Source organism: Suncus etruscus, chromosome 19 (genome assembly GCF_024139225.1).
Source record: "Suncus etruscus isolate mSunEtr1 chromosome 19, mSunEtr1.pri.cur, whole genome shotgun sequence".
Classification (NCBI taxonomy): Eukaryota; Metazoa; Chordata; class Mammalia; order Eulipotyphla; family Soricidae; genus Suncus; species Suncus etruscus.
The window spans coordinates 41,456,104-41,476,593 of record NC_064866.1 but is presented as its reverse complement, the minus strand read 5'-3'; the positions used below and the strand labels follow the sequence as shown (position 1 = coordinate 41,476,593).

Below are 20,490 nucleotides of genomic sequence, written 5' to 3'. Positions count from 1 at the left end.
TATCTATCTGTGCTTGCATATTGGGAAGGCAAAATTGGGAAGGCTGTGAAAAGCACCTTTTTTGGAGGAGGGACACACCTAACAGTGTTCAGGGCTTACTTACTCCTAGCTCTGCACTCAGGAATCACTTCTGGGAAGTTCAGGGGACCAAAAGGGATGCCAGGAATCTTATCCTGGTTAACCATGAACAAGGCAAGTGCTTTACTTGCTCTATTCTGGCTCCATTCCCTGAACAGCACCTTTTGATAGATATGTACATGTGAGGCATTACCATGGAACTGTGCAGAGTCAAACCCCAAAGTTACTCTCCAAACTCTACATGAGATGTGTGTTTCCAAAGATGTGTGTTCTCCTGCTTCTGGGAGAACTGCCATTTATTCAGCTTGTTCTAGAGTGTGGAACATTCTTCAATGCCTTGGACGTTGTATGCTGATTATTTTGATGCTAAAGTTGTCCTTCGCCTTTTCTCAGAAAGATTGCCTCTAATGGGGCCAGAGTAACAGTACAACAGTATCTGTCTTGTACATGTGACAGACCTGAGCGTGAACCCAGGCACCCCATGTATTTCCCTAAGTCCTGCCAGAAGTGATCCCTGAGCTCAGAGCCAGAAGTAATCTCTGAGAACCACTGGACCCCAAAACTTTTTAAATAAGCATATCAATAAATACACTCCAAGTAATAACCTGGACCTGCCCATAAATCCTTTCTTCCTGGTTGCAGGTATTCAGGGAAACAAAGATGAACAGAAAGAAGTCCTGTTGTAAAGTTAACTCCAGGCAGAGGACATGAAGTAAACCTGAGAGAAAAGCCATAAACAGGAGAACACGGCCTTGGAGTGAATAAACAGGAATAAATAAAAAACATGGGAAAGAGCCAAAAAGGGTGGTGAATTCTTCTCTCTACATAACTTGTAGAGATTTCCCCTTTCCATTTTACAAAAACATATTTTCCAGATAAAAACAAATATTCTTTATAAAGCAAACTATGAGACTTCATCGAAGGTTTCTGCCATTCCATAGTGTGACTAGGGTAGGGGATGGGGGATAAAGTGTTTAAATTACAGTTATAATTAAAGTGAAGCAAACACCATAAAATTAGAGTCACTAAGTCCAGAGCATTCACAGCATTGCCAAATCTAAAACTCAACTATGTGTCATGAATATTTCTGAACATCTTCATTTACTCCTCCAAATCTGAATTCACAAAATGCTCTAACCTACTTTTTGCATGTAAAATGTCTAACCTGAACTGTCCTTTGAGTGCAGAAGAGAAATCAAAGGTGAACAGTAAACCAATCAAATTTTAAATGAAAGATCTTGTTTACATTTTTTTTAGTTCTTTATTTTTATTGGAGGGTCACACCCCATGGCAGTCAGGGGTTACTCCTGGCCCTATGCTCAGAAATTGCTTCTGGCCGGCACAAGGGGCCATATGAGATGCTGGGATTCGAACCACCATACATCTTGAGTCAGCCTCGTGCAAGGCAAACACCCTACCACTGTGCTATCTCTCCAGCCCCTTGTTTACATATTCATTTTTATATATATTTTATTTAAACATCTTGATTGTGTTTGGGTTTCAGTCATGTAAAGAACACCACCCATCACCAGTGCAACATTCTCATCACCAATGTTCCCAATCTCCCTCCTCCCCACCCAACCCATTTTTATACATATCTTTATGATCTATTTTATTCATGTCACTTTCCAGGATACGATTCCCACAAGCTTTTCATCCAGAAATAAAATTGTCAAGACTTCAGCTCTCTGACTCCTGCACTGCCATGAGAATGGTGCTGTAGGGCTCCTCCCCAGAGCAGACAGGGTTCATGAATAAACTCCTACAGAGGTACAGAACTACAGCTACAGAGGTAGCAGAACTGGAAATTTTCGCAGAACCTTCCTGATCTCAGTTTCTGAGCCAAGATGTTTTAAAAAGTAGCACCAGTTTAGAATTCATGGAAAGTGCATCCAACCACATCCCTCAGAACCTGCCACCATACCCCTTAAGGCCTTCAGGTCCCATGCCAGGGCTTTTGTTTGGAGTCCACTATCCCAGAAGCAGAAGAGATGATCAGAGTATTCCCTACCACCAGCCAGGGAAGCAAGACTTACTGTCACAGGCTGGCTGGTGCCCAACCACACGGGTCCCAGGTATTTCCTCTCCACTGTCCAGGATACACCAGCAGATGCTCTGGGTCAGGTCACATTGAACTGTGGAAAAGCTTTCACCCTCCTCTCTGCAGGTAGGAGTGGAACCTACAGTATCTCTTCTGGAGAGGCTTCCATCTTGTAGAGATGAACAGTTGCCAGGGCCTGATACAGAGATAGGCCAAGTGGGCTTGGGGAACCCATAGTCACTGGCATGGCAGACACGGCCTCACACTTCCTGCCCTAGCCCTCAGTTATGACCTTCAGGGACTGCCAAGGTCAAGCACTGCTTTTCTACTTCAGGTGGAAGCAGAATAAAGCAAAGTCTGTGCCTTGCTTAGCTATCCTGTTCCCCAAACACACACACACACACACACACACACACACACAAATACATGCACAAACAAGTATACAACATCATATAGTTCCAGGAGGAACTGAAAGACGAGGACTACACAGATGGCAGAACCAGAAGGAAGAGATGAGTAACTTCCATAGAAAGGCCACTGGAGCTGATAGTAAGCATAAGATAGAAAGGAACAAGAGAACTGTGACAAGACCCAGGTCTTAATACCAGGGACCCAGGAGAAATGATAGGAGTATGGGCATAGCACTAAGGACAAGGCTTTGATTTTTCAATAGTCTTTCCTCCGAGCAAATTCATCTTCCAGAGACAGCACCTTGGGGTCACTCTGACAGCCCAATAGCAGAGGCATCTGAGAGGTACAGGTGGGGAGCAGGGAGCACAGGCACAGGGCAGCAGTCACCTGGCTTTAGTGCTCCCTTTAATCTTCACTGCTCTGTGCTCCTCAGCCATGAACACACACAAATGGGAGGCCTTTGCCCCCAAGTTACAGCAAAACTAGTGAGATGAGGAATAGGGACAAAGTCAGCTCTGGGAGCTCAACCCCTTGCAGCGGGGTCCATGAAGAGGAGGATACTCACACTGGGTGGTGCTGTTCAGGTCAGGTGGCAGGTCTGCTCCTGAGGTTGGATCCTTGCACCTCTTGCCAGTCTGTAATACCTGCAACCTGGCATACTCTCCTGTCTGAAACAAAATACAGGAAGATGCTTTGATGGCTATCAGAACTGTGAGTAGATATCAAGAATAAACTGTTCCCTTCCAATAGAAGGAAACAACCTCCCCTATTGGTCTCCTTACAGTATTATTTTCAAGCTCTTGAAACTATGGGTTGTGACCATGGGTAACAGGGGCAAGAGACTGTCAAGCAATTGTTTTGAATAGTTTTAAAATAAGATTTTTAATGAGTCATTATCAGAAAATGTTTCATTTTTATATCTATTTTATGTGCTAATGTATCCAGGCCAGATTTGCATAAAGCATCATTAAGCCTAAATAAATAAATAAATAAATAAATAAATAAATAAAGGAGGGAGGGAGGGAGGGAGATACGGGACACATGCTGGGAAAAGGGGTGGAGGGAAGACAACCCTGGTGGCAGGAATGGCCCTGATTAATTGTCACTATGTACCTCAAATATTACTGTGAAAGATTTGTTATTCATTTTTGGTCAAAATAAAAATTATTAAAATTATTTAAAAAATAAAATAAATTTAAGAAGTGAATAAAATTAAAGGATATCACCATTATCTGAATAGATGGTTCTTGCAATCCCCTGTGGCAGAAACCCGTTAGGTCATGGCATAAACAGTGCTGGAGATTCATTCAGAGGAGTAGGTCAAGGACATTGTGAGATGTAAGAAGGGTGCAAAGTTGGACTGGGAACAACCAAAGCCCAGAAAATCTCTTGACCCAGGACACCCCATTCAACACATACACACACACACATACACACACACACACACACACACACACACACACACTCCAGAAATTACATTAAGGAGATATTGATTGATTCTCAATCAAGAATAATTTTTCCAGGATCAAGAACACAGTGAAGGGGCCAGCGAGGTGGCACTAGAGGTAAGGTGTCTGCCTTGTAAGCGCTAGCCAAGGAAAGATCGTGACTGCGGATCCCCTGGCGTCCCATATGGTCCCCCCCCCCAAGCCAGGGGCAATTTCTGAGCACTTAGCCAGGAGTAACCCCTGAGCATCAAACGGGTGTGGCCCGAAAACAAACAAACAAACAAACAAAAAAAGAACACAATGAAGATTAATAATAAGGAAACTAGTGTTTGGTGCCTTGCAGGCTCCTTGCTAACTTCAACATTTGCTGATCTCTGGTTTTCAGGAAGCCCCTGGGAGCTGAATGGAGCAGATAATGGTGGCTGTGTCTTCTTATTTTACAGTGAAAATTCCCAAGAAATCCTTGGTCTAGGAGAACTTTTCATATATGCTCAAGGTCAGTTGCACTAAGTTGTAAGCAACCAAAGGAGTTTATATTTTCGGGTGGCTGTTAAGGAGGTTATATTTTCGGGAGGGTTGTAGTTTAACATCTTCCATTGGAGGTCAGGTATGGTTGAAGGGTACTCAGAGTCTGCCTGGTGAATTTTGGAAAATTGGTAGCAACTTTAGAAAGGTGATTTTTCAGAAGTTTAAAAAGGAAAGAAAATAATCTCCTTGGGACCTCAAAACAATTCCTGCTAGTGTGTGTAAGACACATGTATTCATGTGGTTCAATGCTATGATAAAAAATTAATAAAATGGGCCAGAGACATGGCTCAAAGGGACAGAGATCATGCCTTCCAGGACTAAGTCTTTGAGATTCCCAGAGCACCAAATAAATATCCCCAAGCAGTGCTAAATGTGGCCTTGAAGCTCTCACTACTATCCATCCTTTTGTATTGGGGAGGTCTCATCAATGAACCAGAGCTCAGAGAAGCAAGTGCATACAGGTCACATAATAGTATCTATAAGATTATGAAAACAATCCAACCCTAGAATTCCTTGTGAGTTTTTTTTTTTTTTATCTAAGACAAATTGATTAAGAACTAGAGAAAACATCATGGGAGAAATTCTCTGAGTCTTTCTCAAGCCATGAAAGACTTACCTCTAGACAGGTGGGGATAAACAGATCTTTTGGAGATGGGATGCCTTGTGATCCGGACTGTTTCCACGCAGAAAGTTGTCCATTGGCTCGGGATATCTCACAAGTAGAGGGACCTGTGAGTGAGAAAGGTGGTCGTAGCAGACAGGTATGGGTGCTGAGGGAGAACAAGGACCCCCCTGGAGCTTAGAGATAGGCATCTGGGTGAGTGTGGGGGGTACCCTGTGGAGAACTACAACCACAGAGAAATAAATAGGACAGGTACAGAGATAACATGGCACCTGGCAGCTCTGAAGCGTGATGTGAACAGTTTGAAGATAAGTGTGGGGACAGCTGTGGAATTAGAAAATAGGTATGAAGGGGTAATTGAAAAGGGAAATGGGAAAACTAATGCCTCTGAAACAGTATGGGGGCTGAGTTTCCATCTGAGAAAGCAGGCGTACTCCTTTAGAAAGGCCAAGGTCAGTGAGAATGATCCAGTTCTGGCCATTTGGGAGGAAGGGTTTTGGCTGCCTGAGGGGCAAGTATGAATGGTTGTTCCCCCATTACACCCCACTCAGTAACAAGAGAGGTGTGGAGAGGTGTGTGGGCTTCACTTACACTGCAGGATCTTTGTGGAGCGGGCAGTCAGGGAAGCAGGAATGTATTGGCCTTTTTGGTCCACACACCAGCAATGTCCTAGAAAACAGCCCCAACCAGCACTCAAGAAGCAGGCAGGGGACCCCTCTCTCCTCCATGTCCTGCAAACAACTCTCCCGGTTAGCATTCATAGCTACACAAGCAAGCCCCCCTCCCCACCCCGTCTCTGAGCAGCCCTGCCTATAATGGTCTGTGATCATTTCTCAGCCTCCCGGCCTCCCAGCAGCCACCTACTTGACCTTGAGGCTGATCTAAACTTGCTACTTCCATGGTACAGAGGATGACACACAGGCCAGGGGGCTAACCATTGACCGGCAACTTCCAGATCTCCCCTTATTTGCACCAATGGCGGTGGATTCTTTCCTCCCAAAGCAAAGGGTGATGCGATGCCATTGAACACCATCACTGCCATCTTATGACTGTTCTGCTCACCAGTTTGTGCATAGCACTGCACAGGCTCCCATTGTCCAAAGGCATCACATTGTGGTATGTAGGGCAGAGGGGATCTTGTCCAATTAGCCCCGGCAGAGTTGCGGCTCTGATAGAAGTTCCAGGCTGCAGAAATAAAGAGGAATTGAAGGTGAACAATGGAGCGAGAAAACATGCATGACCTGGCACTGAGAGCACTTCAGCATGGCCTGTTCACTTAAAAGACCTCCCTGTAGACACATTTCCACCTGAACTGTACAGGGGGCTCTTGAACAGTTTGTATAGGTATTTGTTGCCATCCTGGGAAGTTCTAGGAGCTGGAGTGGGTGACCATTGTCCTGGTAATCAGTGTATCAAGGGAAGGGCTACTTTTCTGTTTTATAATCTAAGAGAAATCTAGGCAGAAATCATTTATGACTTGGAGAGCTTGGGTTTAGTTTAGGTACAGGTGAGTCATTTGTACCCAAGTTGGTACAGGAACAGTCAGAAAAATTAAAGTGGCACTGGACACTCTGCCATGATGAACTGAAGACCAGGAGAAAATCACAGGGGAGTCTGGAAGAAGACAAATGTAGATCTGAGTTCACACCAAGATCAGAACAGATGCTCAGTGACAAGAACATCAATATCACATGCAGCTCTGCTAGTTATTACTTTGGTGAAGTTGGTCTTGTACTTAATAGCCCCAATCTCTCACTTGAAAAGAGTCACAGGTGAATGTAGCAGAGCCTTTACATGCATCACTTAGATACCCTTACAAAGATAAGGGTTGTTGGCACAACAATGTTTGTACAGGGATAAATTTAATCACTGCCAGAGCACAGGGGAATGATGAACACCTCTTTATTACTCACAGCTAATAATTAATCCTTTGAGGACCAGATGAAACCACATGCCTAAAACCCTCAAAATGAAAACCTCAAAAATGAGGGCACACCTCCTTTCTTTCCCCTTCGAAGTGACTCCCAATCATTGAAAATGGATGGAGACTAAATAAGAACACTCCATGAAAGGGGCCTGAGTATTTGAGTCAAACACCCTTGAGCTCTGAAAAAGAAATCTATCTCCAAAAGCTTCAGGCTTTCTCTCTCTACAATAGACAAAGTAGAGCCTTGCCCTTCGCAGGCATCACTGAGCCTCTATAGAAAAATATAGATGCTTCACAAGGCAAGACTGCTCCCTCTCCTCACTTCTATTCAATATAGTACTGGAAGTACTTGCAATATCAATAAGGCAAGAAAAAGGACATCCAGGAAGAAGTCAGGTTCTCACCGTTTGCAGATGGCATGATACTATACTTAGAAAATCCTAAAGTTTCTACCAAAAAGCCTATAGAAACAATAGACTCATATAGCAAAGTGGAAGGCTACAACAAAACTAATACCCTTCTTATACACAAATAATGATAGAGAAAATTAGACATTAAGAAAATAGTCCCATTCACAATAACACTACAAAAATTTAAATACCTCGGGGTCAATTAAAGAAGAGAAGAACCCATACAAAGAAAACTATAAAACATTGCTTCAATAATAACTTCACTTTCTGTCATCCTGAAACAATTGTATTATGATCAGTTATGTCAACTCTGTAATACATTTTATTTAAATAAATAAAATAGATAAAATCATTACTTTAAGAAATAAAAGAGGACACAATGAAATGGAGACATATACCCCATTTATGGATTGGGAGATTTAACATCATTAAAATGGCTATATACCCCAAAGCATTGTCCGTATGTAATGCAATCCCTCTAGGGATACCCATCAGATTCTTCAAAGAATGGATCAAACACTCCTGAAATTCGTCTGGAAAAATAAATGTTCAAGAATAACTAAAGCAACCATGAGAAAAAAAAGATGGGAGCATCACTTTCCCCAACATTAAATTGTACTACAAAGCAATAATCATTAAAACCACATGGTACTGGAATAAAGACAGACCCTCAGACCAATGGAATAGACTTAACACTCAGACAATTATCCTCAGACTTACAATAAATTAATCTTTGCTAATGGGGCAAGAAACTTAAAATGGAGCAAGGAAGGAAAGACTCTTCAAAAATTTGTGTTGGGACAACTGGTCAGCCACATGCAAAAAAGCAAACTCAGACCTCTATCAAACACCATGAACAAAGGTCAAATCCAAATAGCTTGATATCAGACCTGAAACTATAAGGTATATAGAAGAATATGTAAGTAAAACACTCCATGACATTGAAACTAAAGGCATCTTCAAGGAGGAAACATCACTCCAAACAAGTGGAAGCAGAGATAGACAAATGGGATTAAAATGAACTAAGAAGCTTCTGCAATTCAAAGAAAACAGTGACTATGGTAAAAAGATCACCCACTGAATGGGAGAAACAATTCACACAACACTCATCAGATAAGGGTCTAATATCTAAAATATACAAGGCCTGACAGAACTTAACAAGAAAAACAACATCTAACCCCGTCAAAAAATGGAGAGAAGAAATGAACAGACATTTCCTCAAAGAAGAAATACAGATGGCCAAAAGGTACTACATTACTAATCATTGGGGAGATGCCAATCAAAACAACAATCAGGTACCATCTTAAGCCACAGAGACTGGCACACATTACAAAGAACAAGAACAACCACTGCTGGTGGGAATGTAGGGGAGAAAGAAATTCTTTTTCACTGCTGGTAGGAATGCCAGCTAGTCCAGCCTTTTTGGAAAACAATATGAATATTCCTTAGAAACCTGGACATTGAATTCCAATATGATCCAGTAATACCACTCCTACGGATATAACCTTGAACCTCAAAAAACACAATACAAAAATGCCTTCTGCACTCTTATATTCATAGCAGCACTATTCACAATAGCCAGCATCTGGAAATAACCCACATGCTCAACAACACATGAGTGGCTAAAGAAACTGACATATCTATCTATATTCTATACAATAAAATACTATGCAGCTGTTAGAAGAAATTAAATCCCAATTCTTTATACATGTATATATTTGGATACTATTTTCTTGAGTGAAATAAGTCCGAGTGAGAAAGATAAGCACAGAATAGTTTCACTTATATGTGGGAATTTAAGCACAATCAAAGACAGTATAATAATAATAACACCCAGAGACAATAGAGATGAGGGCTGGAAGGACCAACCCATGGTAACAAGCTTATCACAAAGAGTGGTAAGAGCAGTTAGAGAAATAACAGTGAGCATGACAATGTCATGTCTCAAAGACAGGCAGGAGGTGGAGGAGGAAGGAAACGGGTGGTGGGAAAGTTGCATTGATGAAGAGGGTGTGTAATTTATGAGTGAATCCCAATTAGAAACATTTTTGTAAGCACTGTGCTTAAAGAACTTATTTATAAAAAAAAAAGAAAGAAAGAAAAATATGTGTGCTTCAAAGCTGACAGGAATCACACAACCAACTTACTTTTCCTGTCCCAGGAACCTTTGGTCTGTGGGAAACCAAAGCCATAAAGTCTTGAAGATGAGTAAAGGATAGCTCAAGTTTTAGCCCCCCTAGATAGAATAAAACAAAAACAAAAACAAAACAAAACAAAACAAAAGAGCATAAAACTCACTAGACTGGGCTGCCAGACGAAGGGCGTAATCACCTCCACTCAGAAACTTCTCTAAGAAGATCTCCCGGGATGGGAAGAATTGAGGAAGAGCCAGTTCCTCATCCATCAGTTGGATTCCTTTGGCCACTAGGAAACTCTCTCCCAGAGGGTGCTGAGAACTCTTAGAGGCCAAGATTATCTCTTCTGTATCCTCAAGGAACTTCTGAATGCGAAGTTTTGCTTCCTCACAAGATCCAGGACCTGAGAAAATAAGACATTGAGATGGATTCACCCACAAACACAGATTCCTTAAATCATTTTGAAGCATGTGTGCTTTTACATGCAAACATGTACATATATACACACGTGCTTTTCTTTTCACAGTTTCACAATTTCCTTTTCATCATCTTCTTCAACCTATAATGCTTTCTTTGCTATATTATTTTATTAATTTGAAAGTTATGGAAAATCTACTATGTAATAAGGCTAATGATCCCCAATGTTAGGCATAACACTACACATATTTACTCCATCTAATCTAATCTAATCTATGTAGTAGTCCAACAGTTAATTATATGTTACATATGATAAAATGAGACCTAGAGAAATCAGAGCATTTAAGTACCCAATTAGCTTTGAATGAAGTAGAGAAAAGAAGGAGGGAAGGAAGGGAGAAAGGAAATGAGGAAGAAAGAATAGAAAGAAGGAAGAAAAAGGGAGGGAGGGAGAAAAAAGAAGGAAATAAGGAAGAATGGAGGGAAGGAAGAAAGGAAGGGAGAAAAGGAAAAGAGAAAGAAAGAAAGAAAGAAAGAAAGAAAGAAAGAAAGAAAGAAAGAAAGAAAGAAAGAAAGAAAGAAAGAAAGAAAGAAAGAAAGAAAGAAAGAAAGAAAGAAAGAAGAAAGAAAGAAAGAAAGAAAGAAGAAGAAAGAAAGAAGAAGAAGAAAGAAGGAGGAAGGAAGGAAGAAGGAAGGAAGGAAGGAAGGAAGGAAGGAAGGAAGAAGAAAGAAAGAAAGAAAGAAGATAGAAAGAAGAAAGAAAGAAAGAAAGAAAGAAAGAAAGAAAGAAGAAAGAAAGAAAGAAAGAAAGAAGAAAGAAAGAAAGAAAGAAAGAAAGAAGAAAGAAGAAAGAAAGAAAGAAAGAAAGAAAGAAAGAAAGAAAGAAAGAAAGAAAGAAAGAAAGAAAGAAAGAAAGAAAGAAAGAAAGAAAGAGAGGGGAAAGAAAGAAAGAGAAAGGAAGGAAGGAAGAAAGAAAAAAGGAAAGGAAGGGAAGTAAGGAAAGAAGGAAGAGAAAGAAGAAAAAGGGAGGATGGGATAATAAAAGAAAGGAGGAAGGGAGGGAATAAGGAATGAAGAAGGGAATAAGGTAGAGAGGGAGGGAAGAATGGTTGGGCCAAAGTTTCCCTAAGCTCATTTCCACATTTGACACTCAATCCTTCCATCTAACACCTTAAAAATATGACATAGAATTTGGGGAGATAGCACAGGGTTAAGGAAAAATGTGTTATGTGCAGTTTGTCTCCAGACACTACAAAGTTTCCCAAGTATCTTCAGGTTAAAGATTCTACAAGGAATTCTGGAAATGGACCTAGAGGCGTTCAAGTGAGGTATAAAAAATTCCAAGGACCACAAGACCCAAACAGCATCTAATCCTCTGGCTCTCAAAGTGAATTGCTAGCCTAATTGACCAAGAAACACTGGGAGGGTCTTTCATGCCTCCTTTGCACAATCTGGAAGGTCCAAAGCATATACAGACACACAGAGCATTTTTTAACACAGTTTTTTACATACATGCTTGGACGTTTCTTGGCTCCACAGAGGTCCCTTGTAGCTGTTGACCAGCCTCATTCACACACCAGCACCTCCTCAAATCCATGTGTGCTAAAGGAGCGCTAAAGTCTGAGTAGGAGCCCGGGTAACGGGTGAGCTGACCATTTAGGATTTGCCAAAAGAAGTAGGGCTCCAGGAAGATGTTCTCCTCAGGCTGTGTCAAGTTGCCTTCCAAAATTTCCAGTGGAACATCTTGGAAGTCAGAGTATTGTGCCAGCCTTGGGAAAATTCCTTGTTGACCAGCCTCATACAAACTTTCAATAAAGAAACGGAAGCTTCCAGAAGCTGATTCTCTATAGCTCATGATCGTCATTAGCAGCTGTGCAGGGGCAAGCTCTTTATCACCCTTGTTCTGATTATTCCACCGTTCATACCACTCAAAGGCCTGCTCAGGAGGGCCATCACATTGAATGGGTGTCCACTGTCCCCGAGCACTGCATTGTGGAATGTAGATGGTGGAAAAGTTGGTCAGAGTTCTGGAATTCAAGAGCTGGATCCGTACTGTCTTAAGGAAGGCTTGCTCAGCCTGTAATTGGCAGGGTGTGGGACCTGGAAGGAATAGTGAATAGTGTGACCAGTTGAAAATTTAAATAAATACAGGATATTGTATAGATATTGTTAACTGTGTACTAGACCTGATGCTTGGTAGGGCTACAGAAATTCTATCAACATTATCGTTTAAAGTGCCACAGAATCTAGAGAAACCAGCCATCATCAGCAAACCAGAAATCAGTTGGTTCAATATTAAGGTACGATCAGCCTTCCCTTCATCATTAGGATAATTTATGTTATATAGACTGTTCAGGATCCTTTTTTTAAACTGCCTACTTGATTGTGTTTAGGGCTTATTCCTGACTCTGTACTCAAAGATCACTCTGGACATGCTCAGGGGACCATATGAAATGTGGGGATTAAACTAAGTCAGCATTGTACAAAATCCAGTATCTTAACCCTTGTGTTATCTCTCCAGCCTATGGGTTTAAAATAATCAGCAAATGGGACCACTAACAAAAGTGAGTCTTAAGTTATAATTAACTCCTTTTTCTGCCATGCATTGTGCCAGGACCCCTAGAGAGAGCCAAATCACTTACATCGTGCAGGTTCTCCGGGTCTACTTTGGGTTTCAGGAATTATCTGGCCATCAGCATCAACACAGTAGCACTCTTCTCCAAAGCACTGGACAGGTAGGAAGTGCCCCTCACTGGTACAAGAAGGCACAAACAGAGTGGAACCTGCAGGTTGGCTATCAGAAAGACTTTGCAGGTGAGCCCTTTGCTTTTCACACAGTGTGGGGCACCTCGGTTTTCTACCTTGCAACCTGGATCCAGAAAGCTCTTGGCCCCGGGAATCCACACACCAGCACTCTCCAGCAAAGCACTGAACCTCTTCATATCTTCCATCCTTTGTGCATGATGGGACAAAAAGACTACCAAGGGTCTGCTCACAGCCCTGAGAACTGAGTGCCATTTCCATGATTTCCCCCAAGTCATTGGCTAGGTCTACTGGCAAAGAAAGAACATGCTTCAAAAAGAGAAGGAACTCTGGAAGCTCCAGAAGAGAAGTTAAGAATTTCAGGGCCACCAAGTTCTCTTGTAAGTTGACCTCCAAGCCAAAGCTGCTCATGACTGTCTTGTTCATAGCAACCTCAGCGGTTTTGCGTGTTTCTGTAGCTGACTGAAGCCCCTCGGATAGGAGCTTTGTTGCAGAAACTGGAGCTCTTCCATTCTGGAAGTCTGGGAGACCAAACTGCCGGAAAAACTGACTAAAGTTAAATGTGCCTCTTGTGCCAAGGGCTTTTGACAAATTAAACTCCCCAACATTCTCCAAAAAATTTCCTCCAAATAGGTTTTGTTGGAGTTGCTTTGGGTTAATGGTAAATTGAAGTGCCAGACGAACCAGTTTGTAGGAGGGAAAAATCACACGGATGGCTTCACTGAGGAGACTTTCTGCGTTAGCAAACAGTCTGTCCCACCCTTTGATCATTGGACGAAGAATATCAGAGTTCACAAAAAGCTTCTTGAGCAAGGGTGGGCAGGGAGGGGCAGACCTGGCCGTTCCCAGAGAAACCTTTCGTTCCACAGGATCCAACATGAACAAGTTGTGTTGGCTAAAGTAGCCCGTGGGCCCAAAGTGGAGTCTAGACAGAGACCGTCGCCTCTCCGAGGGACAGGATTGGCCTTCAACTGCATAAGACAAAACAAACAAACAAAAAATGGAAAAAAAAAAAAGGTTTTTACATGACAGATCTTTCTGCTAGTTCCATGTCAAAGTTTCCATCAAGGAAAAAGGGAGGATAACAACAAAGTTCAAATGAGCACATCTCTGGCATGAGAGAGGTTCTGAGTTCCAATACCACATGTCCCTAAAATACCGCTGGGAGAGTCTTGTGGCTCCCAAACCTCACTGAAAGAGTATTTAAATATTTTATTCAAGAGGCTGAAGAAATAATACAACCTGTAAGTCTTGCTTGCAAATGGCCAGCCTGAGTTTTGAAGCCCCAGAAGTGATCTCTGAGTGCAGAGCCAAGAATAAGCCCTGAGCACAGTCTGAAGTGAACCAACACTGCTAGCCACATAAATTCAGTCAAGAGCTACTGCATTTTATATGAGCTCTGAAAGGAGAAAGCAAGAAAGTGGCCTAATACATACATACATACATGTATATGTATGTATATATATATATATCACTTTATGCCCAGAAAATTGGATACACATTCTCTTCAATGACATGGGTCATTCTTCTAAAAAGACTACATACTGGCCCATAAAACATACTTCCATAAAGTCAAGAGGATAAAAATTGTACGAACTACCTTCTCAGATCACAATGTACTGAAATTAAAAGTGAAATACAAAAGTCACAGAAGAAAAACTTTAACACCTGAAACTTAAATATCTCACTACTGAAGACGAGCTAGTGGGTCAAAGAGGAAATCAGAAGATTCCTGGAAACAAATGTTAATGAAGAAACAAATTATCAGAATTTGTGAGACACAATAGAAGAGTGATACTAAGAGAAAAGTTTATAGTTTTGCAAGCACACATCAAGAAGGATGGAGGGGCCTACATAAATAACACATAAAATTAGAAAGTGATCAACAAAATAAACCAAGAATAGGTCGGCAGAAGGAAATACCGCATTTTCCGGCATATAAGACAACTCTTTTACCCATGGAAAAAAGTCGGGGATCATCTTGTATGCCAGTATACGGCATGCTAAAACTTACTTCAGCTTCAGGGACGAGTGATCCATCCCCCTCTTACTGCCACATCCAGTCAGCTGCCAGACATCATCACTCAGTCCTCTGCTTGTCCTGATTCATCTTTCAGGACACACAGAGGAGCTGAGTCACCGAGCACTACATCCCATCTAGCCACCAGGTGTCATTGCTGTTATGAGGTTTTCCAGTGGTCAGTCCTCTGTTCAGCTTTTATGGGACACAGAAGAGGCACTTTCTCTCCCTCTAGCTGTCCTATTCATCTCTGTCCCCCAGCCAGCTGCTCTTGGGGAAGCCCCCTCTCCCTGCTCCCAATGTAGATCACAATTAAAAAATCATAGCCACTCACTACAAATGAAAAATGTAAAATTATTGTTAGCACTCCAAAGTCTAGCTTTATTAAACATATTCTATTAACATTGGAGAATTCTACTCTTTCTTTTAAATATTTTAGTTTCCATTTGCTGTATGTTAAAAGAGAGGTCATCTTATATGACGAACATAACCCAAACCCAATATTTTAACAGGAAAAGTAGGGGGTCATCTTATACTCCCAGTCATCTTATATGCTAAAAAAATACAGTAACAAAGCTTAAAGCAAAAATTAATAAAGCAGAAATCCAAAAAGCAATCTGAAAGATGAATGAGAGGAAAAGTTGATTCTTTTAAAATAAATATAATTGATACACCACTAGCAATATTCACAAAGAAAAGGACAGAGAGAAACTTCATAAATCGAATTAGAAATGAAAGGGGGGAGATCATTACAGATACTACAAAGATTCAAAAAGTAATCAGAGACTACTTTGAAAAAAATATGCCACGAAACATGAGAACCTGGAAGAAAGGGATAAATGCTTGAACTCTAATAATCTTCCACAGTTGAACCAAAATTATTCAGCACATCTAAATAGACCCATCACTATTAAGGACATTAAAATGGCAATCAAAAGTCTTCCCCAAAACAAAAGTCCAGATCCAGATGGATTCACTAAAGAATTCTTTCAAACCTTTTAAGAGGAACTACTACCAATTCTTTTAAGAGGAACAACTACCAATTCTTTACAGGTTCTGCCAGGAAATTCAAGAAACAGAAACAATCCCAAACAGACTTTATGAAACTAACATTACCCTGATACCTAAACTAGACAGAGATGCTTCAAAAAAAGTAAACTACAGAGCAATATCCCTGATGAACATAGAAGCAAATAATCTCAATAAAATCCTAGCAAATAGGATCCAATACCTACCTCTTCAGGAAGGACATACACCATGACCAAGTAGGTTTCATTACAGAAATGCAAGAATGGTTTAATATATGTACATAAAATAACATAATCTATAATATCAATAAAAGAAAATATTAAAATCACATGATCATATCAATAGGTTCAGAGAAAGCCTTTGAGAATGTCCTATACCTATTCATGATTAAAAACTCTCAACAAGATGTGAATGGATGAAAATTTACTCAATATAGTCAAGGCCTTTTATCACAAACCCATAGCAAATATTATACTTAATGGAGACAAACTAAAAGACTTTCCTTTAAGGTCTGGTAAAATAAGGCTGTCCCATCTTGCCAGTCATATTTAACAGTACTGGAAGGACTGCCATAGCAATTGGAAAAGAAATTATATCAAAGGCAGCCAGATAGGAAAGGAAGAAGTTAAACTCCCATTGTTTGTAGATAACATCATACTATATTTAGAAAACCTGAAAGACTCTATCAAAAAGCATCTGGAGGGGCCGGAGAGATAGCATGGAGATAAAGGTGTTTGCCTTTCATGCAGAAGGTCAGTGGTACAAATCCCAGCATTCCATATGGTCCCCTGAGCCTACTAGGAGTGATTTCTGAGCATAGAGCCAGGAGTAACCCTGAGTGCCACCACATGTGACCCAGAAAACAAATGAACAAACAAACAAAAAAGCATCTAGAAACAATAGACTCAGCAAAGTGGAAAGCTACAAAATTAACATGCAAAAATCAATGGCTTTCTTATTACATAAATAATGATAGAGAAGAAATGGACCTTATAAAACATTCTCATTCATAATAGAGCCACAGAAACTCAAATACCTTTGAATCTACTTCACTAAAGAAGTGAAGGACCTATACAATGAAAACTACAAAACACTGCTTCAAGAAATAAAAGAGGACAAAGGAATTGGAGATACATATCCTGTTCATGGATTGGCAGAATTAACATAATTAAAATGGCAATCCTCCCTAAAGCATTTTACAGATGTAATGAATTCTTCAAAGGATACCTATAACGTTCTTCAAAGAAGTGGATCAAACACTCCTGAAATTTCATTTGGAAGAATAAACACCCATGAAAAGCTAGAGTAGCCTTTAGGAAAAAGAATATAGGAGGCATCACTTTCCCTGGCTTCAAATTGTACTACAAAGCAATAGTCATTAAAACAGCATGGTACACTAGAATAGACTTGAGTATTCAGAGACTGTTCCCCAGACATACAATCAACTAATCTTTGATAAAAGGGCAAGAAACACAAAATGGAGCAAGAAAAGCCTCTTCAACAAGTGGTGTTGGGACAACTACACAGCCACATGAAAAAAAGTGAACTTGGATCTCCATCTAACATCATGCACAAAGGTCAAATCTAAATGGATTAATAAAGACGTTGATATTAGATCTGGAAACCATAAGTATATAGAACAAAATATAGGTAAAACATCCCATGACATTGAGACTAAAGGCATCTTCAAAGAGGAAACATCACTCTCTAAATAAGTGAAAGTGGAGATAAACAAAAGATACTATATTAAGCTGAGAATCTTCTGCACCTCAAAAAAATAGTGACTAGGATAAAAAGGCTACTCACAGAATATGAGAAACTAGTCTCCCAATACCCATCAAATAAGGGGCTAATATCTAAGATATACAAGGTACTTGTAGAACTTAACAAGGGGGAAAAAACATCTAACCCCATCAAAAAGTGGTGAGAAGAAATGAACACTTTTTCAAAGAAGAAATACAAATGGACAAAAGGCACATGAAAAAATGCTCCACATCATTAATCACCAGGGACATGAGAATTAAAACAACAATGAGGTACTATCTCATGCCACAGAGACTGGCATACATCACAAAGAACAAGAACAATCAATGCTGGCCCAGGATGTGGAGAGAAAGGAACTCTCATTCACTGCTGGTGGGAATATCATCTTGTCCTGCCTTTTTGGAAAACAATATAGAGATTCCTCAAAAAACTGGAAATTGAGCTCCAACATGATCCACCTATACATCTCTTAGGGATATACCCAAGGAATACAAAAACAATATAAAAATGCCCTCTGCACAACTATGTTCATTGCAACTTTCTTTACAATAGCCACAATCTGGAAACAACCCAGATGCCAGACAACAGGTGAGTAGCTAAAGAAATTGTGGTACATATAACAATGAAATACTATGCAGCTGTCAAGACAATGAAGTCGTGAAGTTTTCCTATACATGGAAACTATTATTCTAAGTGAAATGAGTCAAAAGGGAGAGAGATAGGCACAGACTAGTCTCACTCACCTGTGAGATTTAAGAAAAATGAAAGATAATATGGTAATAATACCCAGTGACAAAAGAGATAAGGTTTGATAGGACCATCCTATGATAAGAAGCTTACCACAAAGAGTGGTGAGTGCACCTGTCTCGAGGACTGGCAGGGGTTGGGGGAGGAAGGAGATGGAGAGTATTGGTGGTGGGAAGATTACACTGGTGAGGGTGTGTGTGTACATTTTTATGACTAAAACCCAACTACAAACATGTTTCTAAGCATTGTGCTTAAATAAAGATATTAGAAATTGTTAGCAGAAAAAGAAAGACAGAACTAAAAATTCAGACAAAAGGCAACAACAATGTAAGCAAAGAGCCCAAACTTTATCAATCTAAATTTAAAATGGGTCTATTATACTGGCAGTCTGTGGGACAGGGTGGTGGTTTGGGGTGCACTTAAGGAGCATTGGTAGAGGGAGGCGAACACTAGTGGTGATATTGGCCCTGGTTTATTGTATGTCTGTAGCCCAACTATAAAGGTGTTTGTAAATCACAATGGTTTCTATAAAATAAATAAAATTTTAAACATGTTTGGATGATCTTTTGATAAGACCCATCATCACTGAGGATGGTGTTTAGTGAGACCCCTGCATGTACAAGGTCATAACACACACACACACACACACACACACACACAACCTCAACATCACAGAGCTCTAAAATACTTTCTCTGACCTAGGGTGAGTGACAAAAGTTTTAATAATTTGAAATACCATATTGTCTTCCCCTGCCTTTCCCTCCAGTAGAAATTTAGAGTACCACCCTGATAACATGCCAACATGTTTTCCTCTTTCTAGTATAACCAGTACCCAGGACCACAGCAATGCCTATTATTTGTGGGCTTATATTTTTGCTTATCCACTTTCACTTTAAAGAATATCTTATGTTACTTCCTTTTTCAAGAAACATCTTTAATTTTTAGAAGACCCTTATCAACAATCACTTCTTTCTGATCATCTCTTTTTTATATAAGACAAACTTGGCCCTAGCCTGATTTGAGTAGTTTTAGTTGTCAGTAAACATGTTGATAAGGGCACAAATAAGCCCAACTGTCTTTTCTTTTTCTTTGCCTAGAAAGTTCCTAATAGCCTCTGAGCTTTCTTAGGTAGCAGCTCTGACAACTCTGAGATTTAGAACCATGTTGAAAGTTAATCAGAATAAACAAGCTGAAAATCCTGATAAGCTTAAAGAGCTTGTGGGTTACAATGAAGAGACAGTGAAGTTAATGGGCTCTGGAGTGATTGATCTAAATAAACATTTAGAGCTCTAAGATCTGATGAAATAAAATAGGAAAATCTTCAGGGGCACGCACCACAAAATGGCAGCCCCACTTGCTGCTGAGTTCCATGGATCTCCTGTCCTTGTGCATCCACACACCAGCATGGTCCTTCCTTTTGGCACTGTACAGTTTGGAAGTCACCATTTGGGTGACATCTAGGAATATAGGGATGATCATAGTTGGTGGCTACAAACCGCTCCACTTCACACTTTGTGGGACCTATGAGAAAGTCATGCAATAAAGAAGTGAGTTTGGGTTATAGCATGCATTCTATTTCCTATTATAATTTTTTTTAATTCCTGAATTAACTTTGGGAAAGAGACAAGGAGACTGCGCCAACTTAAAAACCAAAATGGCAGGACCTGAGCAATAGCATAGCAGGTAGGGCATTTGCCTTGCAGGCAGCTGACCTGGGTTTGATTCCCTTCATCCCATATGGTCTTCCAAGCCTGCCAGGATTAATCTCTGTGTGCAGAGCCAGAAGTAATGACTAAACACACTATGTGTGACCCCAAGACAAAAACAAACAAAACAAAACAAATAAAAAATAAAGCAAAACAAAAACCCAAATGGTTTCCTCCTAGAAAAAAATGGCTCATTTCTTTAGCAGTGAGCTCAACACTTACATCGGAATCTGCCTGAGATGAGCAGCTGAATGGCTAGAAACCGTCTCTGTAGTATGCGGAAGAGGGTGGTTTCACTAAAAGTCGAGGGCTGACTCAGGCCAGTAAAAATGGTGTCATAAATTTCATCTAGTAACAGCTCCAGCCCTATGCAGAGAAAGCAAATGTTTTAATAATTTCGAGAATCAGAAAGCAAGCCCTGCCCTTGCCATGCAAACAGAGAAG

The 20,490-nt window shown here is 40.4% G+C and overlaps 1 protein-coding gene across 1 annotated transcript in view; it reads right to left on the bottom strand.

The window, feature by feature from the left end:
* Positions 1 to 20,490, bottom strand: part of TG (thyroglobulin) — a 286,547-nt gene that overhangs the window by 241,503 nt on the left and 24,554 nt on the right. Inside the window, exons 8-17 of the mRNA XM_049765629.1 lie at positions 20,269 to 20,412; positions 19,676 to 19,861; positions 12,660 to 13,751; positions 11,530 to 12,117; positions 9,764 to 10,003; positions 6,191 to 6,313; positions 5,720 to 5,797; positions 5,123 to 5,235; positions 3,096 to 3,198; positions 2,115 to 2,315 (exon numbers count right to left, since the gene is read on the bottom strand). Coding sequence (XP_049621586.1) covers positions 2,115 to 2,315; positions 3,096 to 3,198; positions 5,123 to 5,235; positions 5,720 to 5,797; positions 6,191 to 6,313; positions 9,764 to 10,003; positions 11,530 to 12,117; positions 12,660 to 13,751; positions 19,676 to 19,861; positions 20,269 to 20,412 — 2,868 coding nt within the window. The remainder of the gene's footprint in view (positions 1 to 2,114; positions 2,316 to 3,095; positions 3,199 to 5,122; positions 5,236 to 5,719; positions 5,798 to 6,190; positions 6,314 to 9,763; positions 10,004 to 11,529; positions 12,118 to 12,659; positions 13,752 to 19,675; positions 19,862 to 20,268; positions 20,413 to 20,490) is intronic.